The sequence below is a fragment of the Poecilia reticulata genome, chromosome 10 (genome assembly GCF_904066995.2).
Source record: "Poecilia reticulata chromosome 10, P_reticulata-male-v2, whole genome shotgun sequence".
In the NCBI taxonomy this organism is placed as follows: domain Eukaryota; kingdom Metazoa; phylum Chordata; class Actinopteri; order Cyprinodontiformes; family Poeciliidae; genus Poecilia; species Poecilia reticulata.
In genome coordinates this window covers 33,446,064-33,471,972 of record NC_088839.1, presented here as the reverse complement: position 1 = coordinate 33,471,972, position 25,909 = coordinate 33,446,064, and the positions used below count along the sequence as shown (strand labels likewise).

General features: G+C 50.9%; 1 protein-coding gene across 1 annotated transcript in view; it reads left to right on the top strand.

Moving 5' to 3' along the window:
• Positions 1-1,713: 1,713 nt before the first annotated feature.
• Positions 1,714-25,909, top strand: part of abca1b (ATP-binding cassette, sub-family A (ABC1), member 1B) — a 35,943-nt gene continuing 11,747 nt past the window's right edge. Inside the window, exons 1-30 of the mRNA XM_081611974.1 lie at positions 1,714-1,970; positions 4,521-4,633; positions 5,792-5,885; positions 7,518-7,659; positions 8,047-8,165; positions 11,526-11,647; positions 11,716-11,919; positions 12,729-12,818; positions 16,462-16,702; positions 17,737-17,876; positions 17,956-18,072; positions 18,181-18,369; positions 18,457-18,662; positions 18,851-19,027; positions 19,197-19,419; positions 19,492-19,713; positions 19,790-19,994; positions 20,066-20,176; positions 20,279-20,453; positions 20,965-21,096; positions 21,178-21,455; positions 21,550-21,770; positions 22,335-22,410; positions 22,491-22,723; positions 22,810-22,861; positions 23,306-23,428; positions 23,512-23,660; positions 23,741-23,865; positions 23,936-24,034; positions 25,627-25,816. Of these exons, the coding sequence (XP_081468100.1) occupies positions 4,568-4,633; positions 5,792-5,885; positions 7,518-7,659; positions 8,047-8,165; positions 11,526-11,647; positions 11,716-11,919; positions 12,729-12,818; positions 16,462-16,702; positions 17,737-17,876; positions 17,956-18,072; positions 18,181-18,369; positions 18,457-18,662; positions 18,851-19,027; positions 19,197-19,419; positions 19,492-19,713; positions 19,790-19,994; positions 20,066-20,176; positions 20,279-20,453; positions 20,965-21,096; positions 21,178-21,455; positions 21,550-21,770; positions 22,335-22,410; positions 22,491-22,723; positions 22,810-22,861; positions 23,306-23,428; positions 23,512-23,660; positions 23,741-23,865; positions 23,936-24,034; positions 25,627-25,816 (4,521 nt within the window). The 5' untranslated portion in view covers positions 1,714-1,970; positions 4,521-4,567. The remainder of the gene's footprint in view (positions 1,971-4,520; positions 4,634-5,791; positions 5,886-7,517; positions 7,660-8,046; positions 8,166-11,525; positions 11,648-11,715; positions 11,920-12,728; positions 12,819-16,461; positions 16,703-17,736; positions 17,877-17,955; positions 18,073-18,180; positions 18,370-18,456; positions 18,663-18,850; positions 19,028-19,196; positions 19,420-19,491; positions 19,714-19,789; positions 19,995-20,065; positions 20,177-20,278; positions 20,454-20,964; positions 21,097-21,177; positions 21,456-21,549; positions 21,771-22,334; positions 22,411-22,490; positions 22,724-22,809; positions 22,862-23,305; positions 23,429-23,511; positions 23,661-23,740; positions 23,866-23,935; positions 24,035-25,626; positions 25,817-25,909) is intronic.

Sequence of the window (25,909 nt, the reverse complement as noted above, 5' to 3'; positions counted from 1 at the left end):
TTTAATAAGAAGCGTTTGAAACGGGAGCGGCTGAGTTAAGTTAGCATTAGCATTAGCTAACAGCTCAGTATGGGAGCAGAGGGGCTACTGCAGCTGGCAGTAAAACTAAATAATGTCTTTATTTCTTACCATCTTCAACGTAGAGCCTTTGAAACCACAAAACAAAATCTGAATATTTTTCTAGAAAACTCTGGTGCTGATCTTTAAGTTATGATGTTTCCCAAATATTCAATTCCTACATATTAATTGGTTTTCAGCCATCCAGGGTTAACCCTGGACATTTTCTCAAAAAAATAAATAAATAAAAAGGTTCAAAGCAACTTAAGTTATAATTTAAATAACACATAATTTGTATTGAGAACCACTGCAATAAATCAATGTTATGAGGAATTTTATTAAGTGGAGTTATTTATTAAAACTTGTTTTTATTTACAGCCTTAAGCTTTTGTAAAGGTGTAGCAGAGATTAGATCAGTGACTCTGAAATAAACTCATATCTAAACATCTGAATGTCAGTTTGACTCTGCGGGCCTCAACAGGTTGTTTACTGAGAAAAACACTTTGGTTATTTATTGCTATTTAGTGATTTTTGATGGTTCAGCTTGAACACACTGAAAAATGTAAACCACATTTTACATTACATTTGACTGTAACTTTGCCAAACCCCCCAAATTTGCTCTTAAAAAATGTCCCTGTTTATGTTCCCCCATAACGAGATGGGATTTACAGCCTCGCTGGTGGAAATAACAACAAGAGCAACTAATAAAAACGTGTTGATGACAAACTGTGGCTGCAGGAACGACAGCAGCAACAAGAACATTTACAGGGTTGAGCTGTTTTGCAGTTTATAGTGATTCTAAAGTGAACTAAAATGTCATTTAAATTTAACTGGCTGGTTTCAGTTATTTAGTTTACATTCCGTTGAAAATTAGTTGACAATTGAAGTTATTTTATTTTATTTTATTTTACTTAAAACTAGTTTACAGATCGAGTTCTTTATTAAATAACTCAATCTGTATGACTGAGTTTAATTAACTTAAATTCAGTCATATTTCTTATATTAAAATTGTGAAAACAATTTCAATCTATGTTTAAAAGATTAAAATTAAGTGAATTTTCAGTTATTTAGAAAATGAAACGGAATTGAACCGAACTGAACTCTGGTTCTCCTGGTTGGGATGAATAAAGATCTGATTCCTCGTTATAATTTGTTTGTTTTATCTTAATCCAGTTTTTTTCTAATCTCTTCTGAAGGCTGTTTACAGGAAGTCCAGGTCCAGTCGTGGTTCCGGTGCTGATACTCGGCCTCTCTCCAGAACCTGTCCTCCAACCGGGTTGCGAAGTCTTTTATTGTGAAAATCAGCTGGACTTTCTCTTATTATGAAAGTCTGAAGTCTAGCGTAACCCACCTGTCCGACACAAGAAGTAATTTGCTGTTATTGACCGGAAACTGCCACGGGCAGACCTTTCAAAATAAAGGTTGTTTTATCCAGAGGGATGGATGGGGAAAAGCTTCATGTTATCCCACAGACGGTCTAATTCTCGGAACCACGGGAGTGATGTGAGTCCGGTTCAGATTACAGAACGATAACCCGGAACCACAACAGTAAAGTTATGAAGCAAAAACAGAATGAACACAGAGCTCTGGCTCTTATTGTGACAGGGCAGGCCGGAAGCAGCCTGATTGATGGCGGAGCATTGACCCGCTCAGGTCGGGATTTAGTCCCTCAGTTGTAGGTCTGATGGGCAGATGAAGCTGGAGGGACAGGGAGACAGCCGGAGACCGGAAAGGACCGAGCGCCGCCGCACCGGGGCCGAGAGAGACAGACAGAGAGAGAGGAAGACAGTTTCCGAGAGTTTATTCTCTGGAGGCAGCGGAGTGCGACTCAAGAAACAGAAGCAGGAGCGTGAATCTGCGGGTTTCTGGCCCCGCAGAGCCTCATCAGAACCTCCACCCGCAGAACCGGAGCGGTGAGTCTCCAAACTCTGTTGGGTTCTGTTGGGTCTGCTTCAACTCGGTTCATTTTCTGACTTTGATCAAAGTTTGAATCGCGAAAAGTTCCAGAAAAACTTTTTAAAGACAGAAAGATGCAGTTGGTGGTTGATGCGCTGGGGGCGCTGTTTCAACATGCAGAGGTCTGATCTGAGGAGCTGAGAGGTCCAAGGTTCTGTTGGTTCTGTTGGTTCTGATGGTTCTGTATGGTTCTATATGGTTCTGATGGTTCTAATGGATCTGTTTGGTTCTATATGGTTCTGATGGTTCTAATGGATCTGTTTGGTTCTATATGGTTCTTTATGGTTCTTCTTGGTTCTATTGGTTCTATATGGTTCTGTTTGGTTCTAATGGTTTTGTTTGGTTCTGTTTGGTTCTAATGGTTCTGTATGGTTCTGCTGGTTCTGTTCTGATCAGAACATGATGAACCGATCAGCGCTGGAGGATTTGTTGGTTCGGTCCAAACATCAGATTTAGATCTGAGAGCAGAAGTTTGATCTGCTGCTTCCCTCCTGGTCCAGACTCTCTCTGGATCAGCGGTTCTGGTCTGGATCAGCGGTTCTGGTCTGGATCAGTGGTTCTGGAGACATTTTGAAGGAAGTTCTTATGGGTTCGGTTCCTGACCATTTTCAGTTTGACCTCTGACCCATCCAGTTGAATGATGAGGTTGTGTTCGTTCAGAACGTAGAACTGACCCGGTTCTGGTTTGTTTTTTCCGAGGCGCTGGAGTTCTTCTCTCTGTGTGGCTGAAAGAAAAGGTTTCTCTCTGGTATCAGCAGGAGTCATTTGGACCCCGTTGGTTCTGTTCTGATCCAGCAGAATAGAACCAGAAAACAATTCTGAGACGAAGCAGCAAAAGTAACAGTTTGGAGGTTTTGATCCAAACTACTGAACCAGTACCTTTACTCCGATCCGGGTCAGGATCAAGCATCACATTTATACATTTTTAAACTAAAATAAACCAATAGTGTGTAAAACCAACCGTGGATGATCAGGGCAGTAGGTGGCGCTGCCTCTCAGTCCGAATGATCAGAACCCTGAGTCGGGACTGTAGGTGGGTTCTGGTTCTGGATGATTCAATCACTGATGAACTCCCTCTGAAGTCAGTCTGCCTTAATGTGACTGATCTGATCAGAGCCTGGCTCTTGTTGAAGTGGTTCAGAACCAGAACCTGTCTTCCAGGTATTTTCAGACCCAGCTTTGGACCGTTAGAAGTTCTGTTGGTTCTCTAAAGATTCTGGGGATTGCTTCAGTGACCCGATCATCAAAGTAACGTCAGCAGACCCGGATGTTTCCTGTCAGTCCAATCTTCAGGGTCAGGAACCCGGTTCTGCTGTGATGAAGCGTGTCCAAGCAGCCGTCGCGTCTCCGTGCTGCAGCTCGACCAGCGATGCGCCCTGGAGGCCCTGCGGTTCTGGAGACGGTGGTCCAACCGACCCCGTCTCCCAATGCGGAGCCGATTCTGCTGGTCCAGTCTGGCCGAGGCTGGAGGCGGCCTGCCGGACTTCCAGGTAGCCGGTGACGATGGTGGCTCAGGATCCAAGATCTTATCACTGATGAAGGTAGAGATGAGGAGCCGCCTCTGGATTGCAGAAACGGGCTGGGATGGAGACTCCGGTCCATGAGCCTTGGACCTGGACATGTCCAGATCTGACTGTCCGGAGGCCGGATTCTCCTGAAGCTCCGACTGCAACAGCGCCATCTGTTGCTGCTGGAGGAAGTCTTTAACCTGGATAGAGAGAAACACCTGGCAGCAGGCGGCTCGGTTCTGGACTGCTAGGGATGGACGACCACAGTGTCTGCCCAACGTGACCAGCAGAACCAGTGTTGGCGACATGTCTGGACTTGAAGGGTCCGTCTCCACATGTGGGTCGGGTTCCTCTCCTGGTCAGACTGTTCCCCATGTAGAGTGATGGAACCATCCTTCACCCGCTCCAGCTTTCAGGAAGTCAATACGAGCCGGTTCATTGGACCCCTGCTGGCAGCCAGAAGTAACTGCGCCCCTCCAGGGGAGCCATGGCCTCTCCTGGGGCTGGGGGTGATGTCATTGACACTATCCTGAGTTGGAGGGATTCCTGCAGGTTCTGGTTCATTTAACCCCCCACCATTTCTTCTTCTATGTTCCGTTTACTCGGTCCAGTTCATATCCTGTTTAAGAACCAAAATACTGAGGAAGCGTGAGCAGCTGATGGTTTCTTGGGTCAAAGGTCATTTTGACACAAGAAAACTAGAAAGCAGCAGCTCTTTAGCTTTTTCAAACCTCATTCTGAACTTTTGGCATCAGGATGATGTTCTGGTTTCACAAAGAAGGTGATCCTGAACTCGCGCTGCGTGGTACCGGTACCACGCTGAGTGGAACCAGTACCGGTACCTTCTGGATGCTGTTCCCATGTGTGACCTCACAGCTGCAGTGTGTTTCACTGATCAGTGCTGACGCTGTGTGATCTGATAAGTGTGTGTGTGATCAGCAGCTTCACTATCAGCTGACCTTTAACCCCACACTCTCTCCCTGTTTGTGTTTAAATCAGAGCGGGCGGCGGCCGGCCAGCAGTCCTGCACGGCGGCGGCTGCAGACATGTCCGTGTTCACACAGCTGGGCCTGCTGCTGTGGAAGAACTTCACCTACAGACGCCGACAGACGGTCAGGGCGCCTCACTTCCTGCTGTGGTCGTTCACTTCCTGCTGTGGTCGTTCACTTCCTGCTGTGGTCGTTCACTTCCTGCTGTGGTCGTTCACTTCCTGCTGTGGTCGTTCACTTCCTGCTGTGGTCGTTCACTTCCTGCTGTGGTCGTTCACTTCCTGCTCTGGTCGTTCACTTCCTGCTGTGGTCGTTCACTTCCTGCTCTGGTCGTTCACTTCCTGCTCTGGTCGTTCACTTCCTGCTCTGATCGTTCACTTCCTGCTGTGGTCGTTCACTTCCTGCTGTGGTCGTTCACTTCCTGCTGTGGTCGTTCACTTCCTGCTCTGGTCGTTCACTTCCTGCTCTGGTCGTTCACTTCCTGCTCTGATCGTTCACTTCCTGCTGTGGTCGTTCACTTCCTGCTGTGGTCGTTCACTTCCTGCTCTGGTCGTTCACTTCCTGCTCTGGTCGTTCACTTCCTGCTGTGGTCGTTCACTTCCTGCTGTGGTCGTTCACTTCCTGCTCTGATCGTTCACTTCCTGCTCTGGTCGTTCACTTCCTGCTGTGGTCGTTCACTTCCTGCTCTGGTCGTTCACTTCCTGCTCTGGTCGTTCACTTCCTGCTCCGATCGTTCACTTCCTGCTGTGGTCGTTCACTTCCTGCTCTGATCGTTCACTTCCTGCTGTGGTCGTTCACTTCCTGCTGTGGTCGTTCACTTCCTGCTCTGGTCGTTCACTTCCTGCTCTGGTCGTTCACTTCCTGCTCTGATCGTTCACTTCCTGCTCTGGTCGTTCACTTCCTGCTCTGGTCGTTCACTTCCTGCTGTGGTCGTTCACTTCCTGCTGTGGTCGTTCACTTCCTGCTCTGGTCGTTCACTTCCTGCTGTGGTCGTTCACTTCCTGCTGTGGTCGTTCACTTCCTGCTGTGGTCGTTCACTTCCTGCTGTGGTCGTTCACTTCCTGCTCCGATCGTTCACTTCCTGCTGTGGTCGTTCACTTCCTGCTCTGCTCCGTCTGATTAAAGATGGCTTCCTTTGTTTTCCACCTGGCATTGAGCTGCTCTCTGATTGGCTGGTTTGGAGTTCGTTCTTTGCATGTGGTTCTGATCCGGTTCGTCTCCTGCTGGTTTACCTCTGGTTCTGATCCATTCATTAAATGTGTGTGTGTGTGTGTGTTTCAGCTCCAGTTGCTGGTGGAGATCGTCTGGCCACTCTTCATCTTCTTCATCCTCATCGCCGTGCGGCTCAACTACCCCCCCTACGAGCAGCATGAGTGTGAGTCCAGAACCAGAACCAGAACCAGAGCCGTTCTCTTCGCTCGCTCTGATAGGCTGCTGATCTGAAACCCGAGCCTTCAGTGGCTAGTTCTGTTGAACTGACCCGGTCCGTTTCAGATTTACTGGATGGGTTCTGCTGAAGTCGGTTCTATTGGTTCTGTTTCTCTGAGCAGAACATTATGACCCGCTGCTGTGACTCAGACCCGTCCTCCTGTGTTTATCGGATCTTTACGGTTCCTTGTCTCTCCGGAACCACAAAGGTCCGGTTGGTTCTTCCTCTGTGGCAGGAAGTTGGCGTCCACCAATCAGGACGCCACGGCCGACCCGGATCTCCGGTTCTCCTGGAGGTCCAACGTGACTGTTCAGGACGGATCCGAACTCCTCTGTGTTCTGCTGCTGAATTCTGCCAGTTTCCGGATCAGAACTGGTTCCGAATTCTGCTAGACTTGGAAGCAGTACTTGTTGCTAGGCAACATGTTTACAGACAAAAACCGGATCAGAACCGATCTACGGCTGACCGGTCGGAGTGTCGCTGAACAGAACCGCGGTGGTCCATTTAGGTTCCTCTGGGCCAGAACCTGCAGAACCAGAGTTGACCCGGTTATGTTGGATAACAGAACCACTGAGCTCAGCAGGGACAACCTGGTCTGAGCGGGTCAGCTGGTTCTGCCCTATCAGCTTCAGGCAGGGATAGAACCCGACCAGAACCGGACCTCGGCTCCATCCGACAGGAAGCGGGTCAGAGAACCAGAACCAGGTGGGGTGGGGTTCTGTAGGTTCTGCTTCACCCTAAAGAACCCGGCTGGAGAGCGGGTCCAATTGGAACCGAATCTTTCCTCTGACCCAGATAACGGTCTAGTTAGACAGATCAGCTGGGTTTGGTACCAGAGCCAGATGTGACCCGGTTCTGATGTTCCATCAGGTCTGAACGGTTTGGTTCTGAGAAACCCGGTGGTTGAATCTGGAGAACAGAACCGGGTCTGCTCTGAAGAACCAGAACCAGAGCAGCAGCTCCTCAGGGTTTCTTATTGATTATTGATCGGGCCGGGCCGGGCCGAGCCGACCTGTGGACCTCAGAGGAGCTGCAGCTCTTATCTTATCAGCTGTGATTAGAAAACAGGCCAGTTGGCAGTCTGAAAGGTTCCTGATACCGGCCCGGCTCGGCCCGAAGGTCCGATGCTGCTCTGCAGGTGATAACGGGTCCAGGTGAGCACCAGATAAAAGACACGACGGAGACGACCCGCAACCGGGCCACAGAACCAGCAGAACCACATGGAGCTGGGAGAAGTTCTGAAGGTCCAGATCCTGGAGGAGGCAGGATGAGGAGCTGGTTCTGGTTCTGCTACATTAGGGGACGGCCCATCTGGCGGAGGAGGGTTCTGTTCTGACCTGTTCTTTATCTGCTGGGTCTGATGGAACCGACCCAACAGAACCAGTAAAAAACAGACTGACTGGCTCGATTCCGTCTCAGAACAACGTCCAGACCATTCTGGGTCAGAACCAGTCTCACTTACTGATTGGGTCCAGACAGAACCAGAACCACGCATAAAGCCCGTGGAACCTTCAGGACTCGGTGGTTCTGTTTGGGTCACAGAAACCATCAAACCGTTTCCCCACTTCCTGTCTGCAGGTCACTTCCCCAACAAGGCCATGCCGTCGGCGGGAACGCTGCCGTGGATTCAGGGGATCCTGTGCAACGCCAACAACCCGTGTTTCAGGAGCCCGACGCCGGGCGAGTCGCCGGGCGTCGTCGGAAACTTCAACGACTCCATGTGAGTCCCAGGCTTTTATTCTGAAAAACTGCTTCCTGTTCATGAATTGCTTAATCAAAACGCTAATCTGAACAGATTCATTCACAGAGTTGATATCCGTCTGGTTCTGGTTCTGGTGCGCGCTGACCCAGTTATAGAAATGGGTTTTTGTTCTCCAGTCCTGAACCAGAACTTCCTGTTCAACATTCATCCAGGTTTCCTTCTATTAAAGGACCAGATCAGTAGTTCTTTGAACTGAATCAAAGATCCAGTTCTCTTTCTGAGTCTGAGTGGGTTTAGTTCCTTGGCTTCGGCTCCAGATCAGGGAGGTTTAGGAACCATCATCTGCGATCCAGAACCTTGTCTTGGTTCTGGTTCTGATGTGAACTCTATTCTTCTGTTTTCCAGAATTTCCCGCCTGTTTTCAGATGCCAAGAAGATTTTGCTTTACAGCCAGAACGACCGAAACCTGGAGGGCTTCAAGGAGCTGGCCCGGGCCCTGGAGGTTCTGCAGAGCAGCCGCTCAGGTAGCAACCGGGGGTCCGCAGGTCCGGTTCTGAGGTTCTGTTGCAGCTTCTTGCAGATGTTTTCAGGCTCATTGAACAAGAAGAATCTGAATCTTTTGTCCTGTATTCAGTGGCTCAGTGTGAGTGTAGGTGGGGGGGGGGGGGGGGGGGGGTAGTTCCTCCTCTACTTGCCCCAACCTGCCCCCCCCCCCCCTTTCAGATCTTTTATTCCTCTGATCTGAGGAGCCGCAGCGTCTGATTGGTGGGTCGCTGCTGGGCCGATGAGGGGGCGGGACAACGTGTCCCCACAGGTTTACCTGTGAGCTCACCTGGTCAGAGGGCAGCTCAGAGCCAAGCAGAACCAGAACCACAGGGGTTAGTGTTATGATGGACTGGATCAGAGCCAGTACCAGGCCCAGTGGACCGGAGCGGATCGCTGGCTCTGCTGGAGCTCATTTAGCCAATCACATCACTGGAAGCTGCTGATGTGAGACAGCTGGACCCGGTCCCCTGAGTCTGTCCCCTGACCCGGTTCCCTGTCCCCTGACCCGGTCCCCTGACTCGGTCCCCTGACCCGGTTCCCTGACTCGGCCCCCTGTCCCCTGACCCGGTCACCTGAGTCTGTCCCCTGACCCGGTTCCCTGTCCCCTGACTCGTCACTAAGTTCAAGATGGCCGCCATTGTTGTTGGGAAATATTTATCTTAAATTTGCTGACATGTATCCCAAATGACGATTATTGTTTGTGTCAAATCATATATAATAGACTGATAATGGTGTGATTTTTCAAGATGGCTGCCACGGTTGTAATGGAGAATATATGTTTACTCTAAAATCAGATGAAGTTATCACCAGTGGTGGGTAGAGCTAGTCAAAAGTTAGCTTCCCTTTCATGCACAGTGGTCACTACAGTGGTCACTACAGTGGACAGCTGTCTAAAAGCCATTTTCTTGAGCTGCTTGTGGATTTTTATGTTATAAATGCACACAGACCACTGAAGTGGACACTAGTACATCATAAAATACTCTATCAACTACTGGCCATCATCTGCAAATGCAAGAAATTACTTTTGTTAAATTCAATATGGCCGACAGACAAAGAAGCATGCCGACCGACTCTGTCCCTCTAGACGGGTAGAAAAAATATTGTGACATCAGATAATCCTGATACATCAATGCTACTGATGTATTTTTCAAATAACTTTGTATTTGGAGAAAATTACAATTGATCACCTAAAAATAAAATATAAAAATATTTAAAAAAATTTTATTTAATTTAATTTAATTTTTCATTTTTTATGCCTTAAGAAAATAAAAAACAATTTTGAAAAAAATCCTGACACAAAGGATTAGGGCTGTTTGTAAACTAATATTTTAGTAATCGAGTAATCTATTGATTATTCTTTTTTTAATCGGATAAAAAACATAAAACATTGGTAAATCTAGCATTACCGCAGTGTTATGATCAGATATCAACATCAGAGTTTCCCTAAGTTACTTTTCTGTAGCTTAGAAAATTAACCTGTAACAATAACAGCTCACTTTCTAAGTCAACCTGAAGAAAAGTTATGCAAAAATCTGAAATTATATTCAGTGTAATAATAAAGAGGCAGGTTCACAAATACGCTAATAAAAAATGTCTGTACTCCAGCTTTTTGTTTATGATTCATCTTCAGTCAGGTGAACTCTCACCTGGCCCAGACATTTATAGCTTTCAGTTCATGTTAGCAATTTGACACAATCAGAAACTCATCTACCAGCCATGTACCATGATTTCCGCCTCCCGTTTGTTGAGACCGGGATGAAATAAAATAAATGTTCCGGTTCGTCCGTTAATCATCTAATGCGCAGGCGCCCGCCGTGTTTCCGCTCACCTGTATAAATCCTCCTCAGCTTCTTCCCGCCGTTCGCTCTGAACCAGCTGCTCCGGAGGAGACAGGCTGCCGAACTCCAGGCATCGCTTCGGTCATTTTAAGGAGCTTATTGTTCCCCCGAAAACGACAAAAACACGGACATTATCATGAATCAATAAAATCCTCCCAGGCCGAACTTGGAAACCGGACGTTATGCTGCTAACACTTAGCTTCCGTCAACAACTCAGGCGGAAGTCGGAGCTCCGCGCAGCGGAAGTAATAACCCGGCAGGAACACGGTGCGCTAAATGATAAAATATAAATTAACGAAGCTTCGAGCCAAATACATTTTCCTCGAGGAATTTTAAGAATCGAGGTTCTCTAATCACCCGAGGAATCGTTTCAGCCCTACACAGAACCATAATTCATGCATGAAAGGGTTAATTTGCTAAACAAGGCTCTTAGCTACACTGTGCTAAGCACAATGAATGATCAGTTAGCTTATGCTAACCTAACCGTTAAGTCTGCCTCAGTCCCTCTCTCTCCTTCCTGTTCTGAGATTCGAAACAGTAAAATCCTCAGTTTCTGAATCTGCTGCATTTTGTCACGTTAAAGTTTTACAAACATGATGAGACACAAAGTTCATCCAAGTCATGAAGGTGGGAAACAATTTATGACAATAACTGGTTTAAAAGGCTCAAAAATGGCCGCCCCTCTTGAAAAATGTCCCTCTGCTCTAAGAGCGACCCGGTTCGACCCGGTGTTTCCGTCCTGTGACCTGAACCAGGTGACGTTTATTATGTGATCTGTTCTAAAGGTTGGAGATGAGAGGAAGACGTTTTGTTTCTGGTTCTGTTCTGGTGACTTTGTGTTTTGGCACCTTGGAGATTAATCTCCGTTTGATGGTGCGCCGCCGGCTCTGAGCGGTTCTGATTGGACCCGGACAGCAGCGCTGCAGACGTGCATAGCGGTTGTTCTGATGCGGCGGCCGCTTGTCGGGACCTGCAGCAGGAAGGTGGGCGTGAAACGGGGGCTTCATTCACACGAAGAGCAAATAATTGAGCGGAAAGTTTGGAGACGTGCGAAGACCTGCAGCTCCTGCGCCGAGCCTCTCAGCCCAAACCCCAGGCTGTTGACTGACGCCCAAATAAGGCTGGCGCTTCCTGGTTCTGATGTCACAGCGGCTCAAACCTCATCATGAAACCATGACGACAGTTTCATCAGCTGTTTTCTGGCCAACTCCTGATCAGAACATGATTTACCCAGAGTTCTGTCTGCAGGATCTTTAGCCCTGCGTTTTGTCTGCAGGTCAGAGCGTGTCAGTGGGACCTGAGAGTCCTGGCCGGTTTGAATGAAACTCTGTGATTTACTGATGCGTTTTGTCCCAGCAGGCCGCCCCTGGTCTCCGGGGACGTCGGCATGTCCCAGCGGGGCCGCAGCGGCATAGTTAAAGCACAAAGCGGAGCATTTAGAGGAGGTGGAGGATTTGGTGTTGAGTTTCTCTGAGCCGTTTGTCTCTTTTCCTCCCACAGGCTTCAAGCTGAAGCATTTCCTGCGAGACAACGAGACGCTGTCCAGCTTCCTGCAGAGGAACGCCTCGCTGACCCCACACGCCGCCCTGCAGGTCGCCGAGGCCGACGTCGACCTGGAGCAGGTGAGCCGCCGCACGCGCTCAGTGTGAGCCCGACTTTGGCCAGGAGTCATGTTCTGGTTCTGTCCCAGGTCGTCCTCAGAGGCTGGGGCGTCCACCTGAGGGACATGTGTCCCAGCAGCGGCGGGACGGCCGACATGAAGGACTTTGTCGCCATCGGAGACCAGCAGGTGGCGGCGCAGGTACAGGAAATCCTCTGCCAGGCTCCGCCCACCTGGCTGGACCGAGCCGAGCAGAACTTCATGGGCAACCTGGACTTCTTCAAACCAATCCGGGTAAGAGCAGAACCGTTCTGGTTCTGGAGACCGGCCCGGTTCTCAGAGTCGGAACTGGAACCGCACATGCTCCAGAATCAGATCGGTCCTGTAGATAACTGGACCAGAACCGGGTCAGACCTCTGGCTGTAGAGAGATCCGGGTTCCAGTTCTGGAGGAGTCGGTCTCCTCTTCCAGGAGAGACCAGAACCTTGAGGTGGTTCTGATCACACACCGGGTCCAGTTGATCTGGACCAATGGTTCTGGTTCTATGCTGCAACCTGAACCCGTCCGGACCTGCAGAACCGGGTCTGTTCTGTGTTCAAGGTGGCTGGGTTCTGTCTGCCAGGCTCTGCCCCCGCTGCTCGGCGCCAGGTGAGGTCCAGGCGACTCGGCGTCTCTGGGCTGCGTGGGAGGAGGCGTGCTGCGGCCCGCCCGGCCCGCCCGGCCCGCCTCCCTGCAGGCCCGGTTTCTGTAGCCTGGAGACCCGTTTAGACGGTCTCCAGGCGGTTCTGAAGGAGCGGGGTGTCGGCCGGGCTTTGTTTACACGGAGCTGTTGGCACAGGAAACTGTTTCCATGGCAACAGAGACATTTCCTCAGGGAGGTGAGCCGAGGACCGGCGGCTGAACAGAACCGCGGTCCGTTTAGGACCAGAACTGGGTCAGCTAGAGGTTCTGAACGAGGACGGGTCCAGAAGAATTCACTTATTAATGAACAGTCAGAATCTGAACCCGGGTCTGATCGTGTGTGTGTGTGTGTGTGTGTGTGTGTGTGTGTGTGTGTGTGTGTGTGTGTGTGTGTGTGTGTGTGTGTGTGTGTGTGTGCGCAGAGGGATGTCCGGTCGGACCCGGAAGCCGTCCAGCAGGTCGCCGGCGCCATCAACAACCTCCTGGTCAGTCTGGGTTCTCTGGCCGTCGAGGTGAGTTCTGATCCGATCCAGCGGGTCCAGAGGAACCGTCTACTGCAGCTGGACTTGTCCCCTCCGTGACCCTCGGACTAACAAAAACGTTTTATATTTCACATTAGGATGACAGACATTTTCCAAGATGGCCGCTGTTTTAAACAATTATTCCCATAAAATTTTCCCTATTTTACGGGAACATAAATAAATCTGGTTTTGAGCAGTGATGTCAGTTACTGACGTCTGACCACTTTCTGCAGTTACAATCTGTTTCAAACCCAGTAATGAGACTACAGCTACTTATCAAAATCACGTTACTATTTTCTGTCATCTAATTTCATTTCCTCTGCGCGTCTTGATTAGCGACGCCGTTTCTATGCCACAGAAACAAACGATGCAGGAGGAGAGAGATGCTCGTTTTGCTGCTGGAAAAACAGGAACTACGTTGAGTTTCTGTCGCCAAGTCTGACTTTTATAAGCGGCTTTGGGCTGTTTTTCTAAAGTCGCTTGGCGATTTGATGAGTGGCGGGTTGTCGTGTTTTGGGCCTGGAAATGAGCAGACATAAACCCCGGGATGTGTCTGACGTCCAGTTAGTTTCAGTCAGACTCTAATTGTCCATCATGTCCCGGATGATCCGTCCCGCTGCGTCTTTGTTCATCTCAATAATATATTATTCTCTGTGAACGACGTCCAGCTTCGCGTTGCGCTCCAGAAAACATGGAGACTCATATGAGCAGCGCAATAAACGCGAAAACGGCCACGAATGGACGAGTCCATAAACGGCGTCATCATTATTAACATGAAGATACGCGTCACAGATCTGAGCTGTGGAGCCGCAGGAGGAGCTGCGACAGCAAACAGGGCCGTAACGCAGAACCTGGAGGCTGGGGCAGCGAGGAGAGGGGGCTCTGAAGTCCTACTGAGGTTAACAGATAATAGTGCAACACAGAGCAACAGGCCAAAATGACTCAAGCTGTTTTGGGCTGTTGTAACCATGAAACAGGCCCTTCAGTTCAGCCTGATGAGTGGAGACACATTGTTGATGTTTCCATTATAAAATAACTTCAACGTCATTTTCACAGTGTTGTTAGCAGCTGCTGAAAGTGACTAAAATAGTTACTTTTAATGTAACTTAGTTACTTTCCAAATCAGGTAACCAGTCATTTAAGTTACTTTTTCAAGGAGTAGTCAGTAATCCGATTAGTTACTTTTCAAAGTAACTTTGCCATCACCGGTTTTGAGGCTGTAAATAATAGCAGGATTAGGAAGTGAGAACGTTGCTGTTAGCGAGTCTCAGACCAGTCGACACCTGGAAGGAGATGAAGGTGAAACGTAGAGATTAGCATTAGCTTCTGCTCATTTTTTAATTTGCTTTTTGCTTACTGGTTTACCTTTTGCTTCTGTTAATACTTCATGTGTTTCATGGTTTAGCGTTAGCAGCTAAGATTCTTGTTCAGTGAATAGTGAGTCTAACTTTGTGGTTAGCATAGCTCAGCTGATTTTATTTGAAACATATATTCTCCATTACAACCATGGTGGCCATTTTGAAAAAAATGAAAAAGGAAACACAAGATCAAAATAATATAAATGATTTCTATGGTTTAAAAGATGGTTATGTGACACCAAACACTAAGATTAGACCATTTTTCATGACCATCACGGCAGCCATCTTGTAAAATCAAAATATGATCAATAAATATAATTTCTATGGGTCCAATTATGTGTGATTTGACACCAAAAGTACTAGTCACTGGTAAATATTGGCAAATTTAGTGCAAAAATACTTTTCAGACCCTGGCAGCCATCTTGAATTTTCAGTGTTTTTTAAAGTTCCTTGTTCGGTTCTTCTGTCCGCATGTGAAAGACTTTATTAAACCTGCTGCTCTGTTAGTGGACCGGCGTCACCGTGTCCCTCGCTGGACAGACCTGTCTGTCCCTGACGTGTCCCTCGCTGGACAGACCTGTCTGTCCCTGACGTGTCCCTCGCTGGACAGACCTGTCTGTCCCTGACGTGTCCCTCGGTGGACAGACCTGTCTGTCCCTGACGTGTCCCTCGCTGGACAGACCTGTCTGTCCCTGACGTGTCCCTCGGTGGACCCGGGGCCACAGGGTTCGTTCAGCAGCTGGACGGGTCCAGATGAAAGACAACAGCTGAACAAAGACGAGACGTCTCAGCGTGTCCCCCGTCTCTTCAGGGAACAGGACAACAAACACACAGCGTCCGTCCACGTCCTGCTGGGACGGCAGGGGACACGGTGGGGTCACAGGGTTCATTCAGCCAGCCTCATCTGAACCAGAACCAGAACCAGTAGAGGCCACTCCAAAGTATTCTCACCCCAAACGTCTGCAGACGTCCCAAACATCCCGACAGTAGAGCAGGACCCTGAAGACGAAGGAACATGATTCATGGTTCAGCTGTTGATCTGAAAAGTGTGGAGTGCCTGTGATTTCAGAACTCCAGCAGAACCTCCTCTGGGGTTCATCTCCATTTGAACTGGGTTTTATTTTGGGGTGTCAGAGGAATTAAGGTCCAGACAACAGTCGTAAATCAAAGCCATGAATCCTTCCAGGGCGTGAATACTTTAGTACACAATAGCTCTTGAGCTGCTGACCTTTGACCTTTTAGCTGATCCGGATGACTAGAGGAATGTTGTCAGCTCTTTTGAACGATCCGGACTTTAAAACGTTTGGAGAACAGACCGGGCCTTCTCCAGAACATCTGGGTCAGCTCTACCGGAGACTCACCGGTCACATGAAGTCACGTGACCTGCCTCCTGACAGGAAGTGCTCAGATGAACAGCGGTTCCTCCTTGGTCACCTGGCTCTGGATATCTGGACCCAGAACTCGTCCAGTTCCTATTGGACCAGCGTCAACACAGCAGGCCCGGTTCTGACCCATCTGTAGCCTGCTGTTGGTTCCGGAGAGGGTCGGTGTGTTCTCTGGCGCCCCCCTCAGGGGAAGAGGAGCGCTGCAGCAACTCATGAGGAGGGAAGGTTCTGCAGATCCTGATGGAAAGACCTGGACCCGGCTACCGAACTGATGTTCTGGTTCTGACACAGAAACCCAGAACTGGACCTCCTCCTGACCAGGAGCAGATCTGTGACCTGCAGTGACCCCTCCACTACAGGTCGGAGGAAATGAATCGCTCAACCAAGAACAACCAAGAAGAGGGTTGTAGCGCTGTCAATCAAGCCCATGTACTGACTGCTAAATGTGCTAATGGTGGAGAAACAAATCACTTTATCTGCCATGCTAAGTAGCCTTAGCATTAATGACGGGCTGCTGTGGTGAGCCAGCTGTAGCATAACAGTCAATCGTACACATACACGAGGATGATTGTCAGCACTAAGACTTGCCTCCTGTCTCGAAGGGTCTTAGTTTTCCAGACTCAAACTGTCACAACGTAATGAGAATTTTAACAAATATGTAAAAATAAACATTTTTATAAAAGTTCCAAACTGCAGATTTGATGTCAGGTTTGTGTTTGTAGGAGTTTAAGGGCAGCAGAACCGATGAAGAAATCCACCGGGCCACACAGGTTCTCCCCTGGTTCTGGTGGTTCTGTTTGGTTCTACTGTCAGCCAAATGGAACCAGTGAATGTTGCGTGTTCTGACCCGGTCCTGCAGAACCTTCCGTCAGGCGTCTGTTTTGTGTGCAGCTGGCCGGGATGAAGAGCTGGGTGGACCTGCGGAACGAGATCGTGTTCCTGACACGGAACGCCACGGCGTCGCCCAGCGTCCTCTACCAGGCCGTCTCCAGGATCGTGTGCGGCCACCCGGAGGGCGGCGGCCTGCAGATCAAATCCCTCAACTGGTACGAAGACAGCAACTACAAGGCTCTGTTCGGCAACCACAACGGCAGCGAGGACGACGACGCCGCGCTCTATGACAACTCCTCCAGTGAGTCCCCACTAACTGGGTCTGGCTGGTTCTGGCTGGTTCTAACTGGTTCTGACTGGGTTTGGCTGGTTCCAACTGGGTCTAACTGGGTCTGGCTGGTTCTAACTGGTTCTGATTGGGTTTGGCTGGTTCTAACTGGTTCTGATTGGTTCTAACTGGGTCTGGCTGGTTCTAACTGGTTCTGACTGGTTCCAACTGGTTCTAACTGGTTCTGGCTGGTTCTAACTGGTTCTGACTGGTTCTAACTGGGTCTGGCTGGTTCTAACTGGTTCTGGCTGGTTCTAACTGGTTCTGGCTGGTTCTAACTGGTTCTGGCTGGTGTAATGCAGCTTGTTACTGTGAATCTTTCAGGGATGGATAATAGTATGAAAATCTGCACTCATCCCTCAGATGTGTTTTTTATTTCCCGTCAGCCAGCTGAATTTCAAGATGTCCACCATTTTTCAACATGGCCCCATTTTTGAGTCTTTCAAACCGATTGTTGCTATAAACTGTTTTGGTGACTTTAATGAGCTTTATGCCTCATCAGATGTTTTCCACTTTATTCACTCTATTCATACTCTGGCCTTTATTTGAGGGAGGTCAGACGGGAAACTGGGTGGACATGCAGCAAACGTCATCAGGCCGGGAATCGAAACTGTGACGTCCGTGTCAAGGACTAACACCTCCATAAGTTTGTTGTGCTTTGCCCTGCAGCACCACAGCGCCCCCTATGCATTAAAGTAATGAAATGCAGCAGAATCAGAAGCAGGAACCAGGAAGGAGATGAGAGACGGTCATATTAATGGTTAACGTTAGCTTTTGCTCATTTTTGTTATGTATTTAGCATTAGCAGACAAACATTACAACCACAGCGGACATCTTGAAAAATATTCACCAGGAAAAGGAAAAGTAAGATCAAGAAAATATAATTTCTGTGGTCCAAGAATAGGACAGTTTCACCCAGTTTAATAAAAGTTTTAGCTGTGTGTGTGTGTGTGTGTGTGTGTGTGTGTGTGTGTGTGTTTCTAACTGTGTGTGTGTGTTTGGTGCAGCTCCATTTTGCAACAGCCTGGTCCAGAACTTGGATTCCAACCCGATGTCCCGGATGATCTGGCAGGCCCTGAAGCCTCTGCTGCTGGGGAAGATCCTGTACACCCCCAACACCCCGGCCACCCAGAGGATCATCCACGAGGTATGATGTCACTTCCTGTCAGATAGCAGCAGCAGGAGGAGCTGCAGCCTGTGTGACGGTGGCTCTGCGGTGCCTTCAGGTGAACCGGACCTTCCAGGAGCTCGGTGTGTTCAGGGACCTGGGCGGCATGTGGGAGGAGATGAGACCCAAAGTGTGGGAGTTCATGGAGAACAGCCAGCAAATGGACGTAATCAGGGTAAACAGGCTCCGCCCACCACTCACTCTGCCTGTCATTAAGGGGGAGGAGCCCAGGAGGCTCCGCCCACCAGGTCACCTGTAGGCCACTGATTGTCTCCTCCCTCAGGCTCTGCTGAAGAACAACGTCACCGCCAGCTTCTTCCACGCTCAGCTGGCCGGCACCGATTGGACCGTGGCTGATGTGGCTAACTTCCTGTCCACGCAGCCGGCAGAGCTGCCTAGTGGCGCCCTCACCTGGAGGGAGGTGTTCAATGAGACCGACCAAGCCATCATGAGCATCTCTCGCTTCATGGAGGTCAGTGAGGTTCTGCTGGTTCTGATCCGGGTGTTGGACCCACCCTGTTGCGGCGGACCGGACCTGACCCATCTTTGTCTCCATCAGTGTGTGAACTTGGACAAGCTGGAACCAGTGTCCACTGAGGAGCGGCTCGTCAACCGCTCCATGGTTCTACTGGAGGACCGGAAGTTCTGGGCCGGGATCGTTTTCCCCGACATCGGACCCAACGCCACCGAGCTTCCGCCAAAGGTCAACTACAAGCTGCGCATGGACATCGACAACGTGGAGCGGACCAACAAGATCAAAGACGCGTAAGTCACTCTGGTTCTGGTGGGTGGCTCCCAGCTGGAGGTGGTTCTGGACCAGTTCTGGTCGCTAATGAAACCTGATCTGCTTCCTGCTGAGACCGGTTCTGGTTCTTTAACTGGTTCTGACTTTGTTTCATGGCCCTGTTCTCCTGATTTTGATGTTTCACCTGTTCTGTCTCTTTCTCCTCCAGTTACTGGGACCCGGGTCCTCGGGCCGACCCGTTTGAGGACATGCGGTACATCTGGGGCGGGTTCTTGTACCTGCAGGATGTCATTGAGCAAGGCATTGTCAGAGCGCTGACCGGCATCAAGGAGAAGACCGGCGTCTACATCCAGCAGATGCCGTATCCGTGCTACGTGGACGACATGTAAGGAGAGTCACCGTGGCGACTCGGCTCGTCTCACCGTGTCCATGCTGTCTCTGTACCGAGTCGTCGCGGTATCCACGTGGTACTGGTGGTTTCAACACGTCTTGGTACCGATGCGTCTTTGCACTGAGTCATCGCTGTACTGACTCGTCTCACCGTGTGCCTGCAGCTTCCTGCGGGTGATGAGCCGCTCCATGCCGCTGTTCATGACGCTGGCCTGGATGTATTCGGTGTCCATCATCCTGAAGAGCGTGGTGTATGAGAAGGAGGCGCGGCTGAAGGAGACCATGAGGATCATGGGCCTGGACAACGGCATCCTGTGGCTGAGCTGGTTCATCAGCAGCCTGGTTCCGCTGCTCATCAGCGCCGCACTGCTGGTTCTGGTTCTGAAGGTAACAGCCTGAACTGGGTATGGACCGACGTCTCTTAGGAGGTCGCTGACATTTGTGCTTTGGACTCTGCAGAAGGGGAACCTGCTGCCCTACAGTGACCCTGGCATCATCTTCGTCTTCCTGGGATCGTACGCCGTGGTCACCATCATGCAGTGCTTCCTCATCAGCACCATGTTTGCTCGCGCCAACCTGGCCGCCGCCTGCGGAGGCATCATCTACTTCACCCTCTACCTGCCCTACGTCCTCTGCGTTGCCTGGCAGGACTACATCGGATACGGAGTCAAAGTGTTTGCTGTGAGTCGGCCCACCTTGCTTTACGGATGCTGCATGTTGATTGGCCAGAAAAGTCACATGTCCTCTTGTCCTGTAGAGCCTGCTGTCCCCCGTGACCTTTGGCTTCGGCTGTGAGTACTTTGCGCTGTTTGAGGAGCAGGGAATCGGGATCCAGTGGAAGAACCTGGTGTCGAGTCCTCTTCAGGAAGATGAGTTCAGCCTCCGCACCACCATCATCATGATGTACTTTGACTCCTTCCTGTACGGAGTCCTCACCTGGTACATCGAGGCCGTGTTTCCAGGTAACGCCCCAGTGAGTCTGACCTCTGAAAGATTCCAGCAGACTGCTGATGTTTGTCCTGTCGGTCCTCAGGTCAGTACGGCATCCCTCGGCCCTGGTACTTCCCCTTCACCAAGTCCTACTGGTTTGGAGAGGAGGGGAAGTCCAACAAGCTTCCACTGAACCGGAAAGGAAACGCTGCAGGTGAGAACCATTGGACTCTCTGCAACACTTGAGAGCATCAAGAAAAGTACTTGATTAGAACTAGAGGAAGCTTTTCCTATGAAAGAGACTTTCTGTTTCCAGCTGTGTGTGTGGAGGAGGAGCCGGCCCACTTGGAGCCGGGAGTCTACATCGAGAACCTGGTGAAGGTTTACCGTCACGGAAAGAAACTGGCCGTGGACGGACTGACTCTGGGATTCTACGAGGGACAAATCACCTCCTTCCTGGGACACAACGGCGCTGGAAAGACCACCACCATGTGAGTGTTGGACCGGACATGTCAGAACCCGAGTCAGAGGCGGGTCCAGGTCGACGGGCAGGGGTGGTTCTGAAACGGGTTCCGGGTTTTAATGTGGATGAAGAGTTCTTTATCACTTCAACCACATTACAGGGCTCTGAGTGTCCGTCCTGCAATCGGTGGGTTGCCAGTTCGATCCCCAGTCTGTCGTTGCGCCCTTGGGCAAGATGCTTCTCCCACCTTGTTTTCTGGTGGAGGGGCCAACAGGTGGCGCCGGTGCATGGCAGCCTGGCCTCGGCTAAGCTGTGACTACTGTGCAGTAGCTCTCCACCATAAGAGGGTGAATGGCTTTGGAGTGTTCTGGACTTGATAAAGCACTTTACAAGTACAAGCTAGCTCACCTGTTTAGAGGATCAGGGATGGTTCTGATGCAGGTTCAGGGTCTATAGTGGAAGGTCAAGGGTCAGGGAGGAGTAGAGGCAGGTGAGGTTGCAGAGAACCAGGATCTTTAGCCCCTCCAATACCCCTACAGGTCCATCCTGACCGGCCTGTTCCCGCCGACCTCCGGCACCGCCTACATCCTGGGGAAGGACATCCGGACAGATCTCAGCGCCATCAGGCAAAGCCTGGGCGTCTGTCCTCAGCACAACGTCCTCTTCAGCATGTGAGTTCTCCTTGCCTTAGCAGCCAGGAACTCATTCCTTGATTGGTCATGTGACCCAGTGTGTGGCCCCGCCCCCTACAGGCTGACGGTGGAAGAGCACATCTGGTTCTACGCGCGGCTCAAAGGGCTGTCAGAGGAGCAGGTGTCGGCTGAGATCGAGCACATCCTGCAGGACACGGGGCTGCCTCACAAGCGGCACTCCAGGACCAGCACGCTGTCCGGCGGCATGCAGAGGAAGCTGTCGGTCGCCCTGGCCTTCGTCGGGGGGGCCAAGGTGGTGATCCTGGACGAGCCCACGGCTGGAGTCGACCCCTACGCCCGCAGAGGCATCTGGGACCTGCTGCTGAAGTACCGGCAGGGTGAGGCTCCCTTATTGGTTGGTTGGTTGGTTGGTTGGTCTGCTGCTGCTGAGTTTGGTCTCAGGCAGATTAAATGTCCACCCCCCCCCGTCAGGCCGGACCATCATACTGTCCACCCACCACATGGACGAGGCAGATATCCTGGGGGACCGTATCGCCATCATTTCCCACGGCAAGCTGTGCTGCGTGGGCTCGTCTCTGTACCTGAAGACGCAGCTGGGGACGGGATACTACCTGACGCTGGTGAAGAAGGAGGCGGAGCCGTCGCTCAGCTCCTGCAGGAACTCGTCCAGCACCGTGTCCTTCACCAAGAAGGTTGGTTCCAACTTAGCATTCACATACATGAACAAAAAAGGCAATAACAGAACCGTGGTGCACACTTAACATGCAGACACACAAATTCTGAACAATTTACCACAATAAATTTTTCCCATTTAAAGCCACAGTTTTGTAACTTTTACAAAGAATTTTTGTATGCATCTGTTCAAACTGCTATATGTTTGTGAGACAGATAATCTGATAACCGGTGATCAGATCAACCTTCTCCCTGAGCTGCTGTTACCGTTGAAGAAATGCACCAAAAACAACCAATCAGAGCCAGGAGGCGGGGCTTAGCTCTGTCTATCATCCACATGTACTTGGTGCTAAATGTGCTGATGGTGGAGAAGCAACTTAACATTACAGAGAAACTGTTTATCTGCCATCATCAATTACTATGCTAACTAGCCTAGCAGGCTATGCTTGTTGCGGCGCCACACAAAGGATGATTGACAGCGCTAAGACCCGCCTTTATCCAAAACATCTGTATGTTTGAACCTCATGCCATCAGCGGTCAGATGGTTTCTGTTTAGTCCGCTGACCGTCTGGATGTGGTTTCAGGATGAGGAGAGCGCCTCGGTCAGCAGTAGCGACGCCGGACTCGGCAGCGAACATGAAAGTGAGGCAGCCGCCATCGGTGAGCTTCCTGTTTCTGTGCAGCATGTGATTCGCTCACCCTGAGCTGGAGCTGATGGCTTCCCATCTCCCCATCCTCAGACCACACCGCCGCCATCTGCACACCGCCGGACTCGTCCTCCGTCTCCGGCGTCGTCCTGCACCACGTCCCGGCCGCCCGCCTGGTGGAGGACCTGGGCCACGAGCTGACCTACGTCCTGCCATACAGCGCCGCCAAGGACGGCGCCTTCGTGGCACTCTTCAGAGAGCTGGACCTGAAGCTGCAGGAGCTGGGCATCTCCAGCTACGGCGTGTCCGACACTACGCTGGAGGAGGTGCAGCGCCTGGAACCGGCTTCCTGCTGAAACGCGGGAACAGGCTCTCATCCACTAACGGCCTCTGATTGTTTCTCATTTGGCAGATTTTCCTGAAGGTGGCTGAAGATAATGGAGTGGACACTGAAGTACTGTCAGGTGAGCAGGAAGTAGGCTAGGATACAGCAGCATATAAACATTAGAATGCTAACCCCTCAGGTCGGAGGATTTCCAGATTTCCCATAAGCCCCTTGAGTTTCAGGACGACCAGTGTTTTTTCAAGATGGCTGCCTTTTTTGAGCCTTTTAAACCATTTACTGTCTTAAAATGTTCCCCATCTTCATGAGTTGGGTGAACTTTGTCTCATGAAACTTTAAAGTGATGAAATGCAGCAGAATCAGAAACTGATTGTTAGCGAGTCTCAGAATCAGTTACATCAGCGTTTCGGATTCTTGTTGAGACGTTGATGTGGAATAATCTCTCCTACAGCAGAGACTAACGGGGATCCTTAAATGAATAAACAAACCAGAAGGAGAAGAAGACAGACAGACAAATGAATGGTTAGCATAAAATTGAAGCCAGGATGCACGTCTCTGCGTTCAGATGGGACACTTCCTGTTTGGCGACGCAGGAGGACTCACGCCTTTGGAGGCGGCGACCATCAGAGCTGCCTGAGGCCGAACACCGAGGACGACAACGACTGCAACGACTCCGATGGAGACGCCGGTACAAACACTCCCCAGCAGTCCACTCAGGGTCAGGTGACCCGTCAGGTGACCCGTGAGGTGACCCGCCGTGTTTCCTGTCAGACTGCAGGGAGACGGACTGTCTGGGTGGCACTGAGGGGAAAGGTTCGGTCCAGGTGACGGGTTGGAGCCTGAAGAGGCAGCAGTTTGTGGCACTGATGTGGAAGCGCTTCCTGTACGCCCGACGCTCCAGGAAGGGCTTCTTTGCTCAGGTAGCTCCTCGCCTGTGACCCGCCGTGCTGCGGCCGGCCCGTGTGTCCGCTTGGCGTCTGAGCTGTGCATGTGTTGCCAGATTGTCCTTCCGGCCGTGTTCGTCTGCATCGCGCTGGTCTTCAGCCTCATTGTCCCTCCGTTCGGGAAGTACCCCAGCCTGGAGCTGCAGCCCTGGATGTACGAGGACCAGGTGACCTTCTTCAGGTATGCCGCCGCCACAGGCCAGCTTCAGGGCCGTCAGATTGCAGGTTTGAGTCTGACTGTCTGCCGGCAGCGATGACGCACCAGGAGACAGCAACATGCAGAAGTTACTGAATGCTCTGTTGGACCCGCCGGGCTTCGGGACGCGCTGCATGGACGGGTACTCCATCCGGTAAGAACACTGTTCATCAGGAAACCTGGAACCTCTTTCCTCCTGGCTCCGCCTCTTTCCTCCCATCTCTGGCTCTTTCCTCCTGGCTCCGCCTCTTTCCTCCTGGCTCCGCCTCTTTCCTGCTATCTCCGCCTCTTTCCTCCTATCTCTGGCTTTTTCCTCCTATCTCCGCCTCTTTCCTCCTATCTGTAGCTCTTTCCTCCTGGCTCCACCTCTTTCCTCCTATCTCTGGCTTTTTCCTCCTATCTCCACCTCTTTCCTCCTATCTCTGGCTTTTTCCTCCTATCTCTGGCTTTTTCCTCCTATGTCTGCCTCTTTCCTCCTATCTCTGCCTCTTTCCTCCTATCTCTGCCTCTTTCCTCCTGGCTCCGCCTCTTTCCTCCTGGGTCTGCCTCTTTCCTCCTATCTCCGCCTCTTTCCTCCTATTTCTGCCTCTATCCTCCTATCTCTGGCTTTTTCCTCCTATCTCTGGCTTTTTCCTCCTATCTCCGCCTCTTTCCTCCTATCTCCGCCTCATCAGCTGCAGTATCCAATAAACCTTCAGGTTGATTCCCTCTGAGAACCGGTTCTCTGGCTTTTTCCTCCTATCTCTGGCTTTTTCCTCCTATCTCCGCCTCTTTCCTCCTATCTCCGCCTCTTTCCTCCTATCTCCGCCTCTTTCCTCCTATCTCCGCCTCTTTCCTCCTATCTCCGCCTCTTTCCTCCTATCTCTGCCTCTTTCCTCCTATCTCTGCCTCTTTCCTCCTATCTCCGCCTCTTTCCTCCTATCTCCGCCTCTTTCCTCCTATCTCCGCCTCTTTCCTCCTATCTCCGCCTCTTTCCTCCTATCTCTGCCTCTTTCCTCCTATCTCCTCCTATCTCCGCCTCTTTCCTCCTATCTCCGCCTATTTCCTCCTATCTCTGCCTCTTTCCTCCTATCTCCGCCTCTTTTCTCCTATCTCTGCCTCTTTCCTCCTATCTCCGCCTCTTTCCTCCTATCTCCGCCTCTTTCCTCCTATCTCTGCCTCTTTCCTCCTATCTCCTCCTATCTCCGCCTCTTTCCTCCTATCTCCGCCTCTTTCCTCCTATCTCTGCCTCTTTCCTCCTATCTCCGCCTCTTTCCTCCTATCTCCGCCTCTTTCCTCCTATCTCCGCCTCTTTCCTCCTATCTCCGCCTCTTTCCTCCTATCTCTGCCTCTTTCCTCCTATCTCTGGCTTTTTCCTCCTATCTCTGGCTTTTTCCTCCTATCTCTGGCTTTTTCCTCCTATCTCTGGCTTTTTCCTCCTATCTCTGGCTTTTTCCTCCTATCTCTGGCTTTTTCCTCCTATCTCTGCCTCTTTCCTCCTATCTCTGCCTCTTTCCTCCTATCTCCGCCTCTTTCCTCCTATCTCCGCCTCTTTCCTCCTATCTCCGCCTCTTTCCTCCTGGCTCCGCCTCTTTCCTCCTGGCTCCGCCTCTTTCCTCCTGGCTCCGCCTCTTTCCTCCTGGCTCCGCCTCTTTCCTCCTGGCTCCGCCTCTTTCCTCCTATCTCTGGTTTTTTCCTCCTATCTCTGCCTCTTTCCTCCTGGCTCCGCCTCCTCCTGACTCCTGGCCTGTCTCTGGCGACCGTCAGGGAGGCGCCCTGCACCATGGGGGACGATGACTGGAGCACCCCCCCGGTCCCTGATGGCGTCCAGCAGCTGTTCAGCTCCAGGAACTGGACCATGGAGCATCCGTCGCCGGCCTGCTCCTGCACCTGCGACGGCAGGAAGAGGATGCTGCCTGACTGCCCAGCGGGAGCCGGCGGGCTGCCGCCGCCTGAGGTCAGAGCCACACGGAGATAACGGGGTCAGGGGTCAAGGGTCCGGGTACAGGGTTTCTCCTCATCAGCTGCAGTATCCAATAAACCTTCAGGT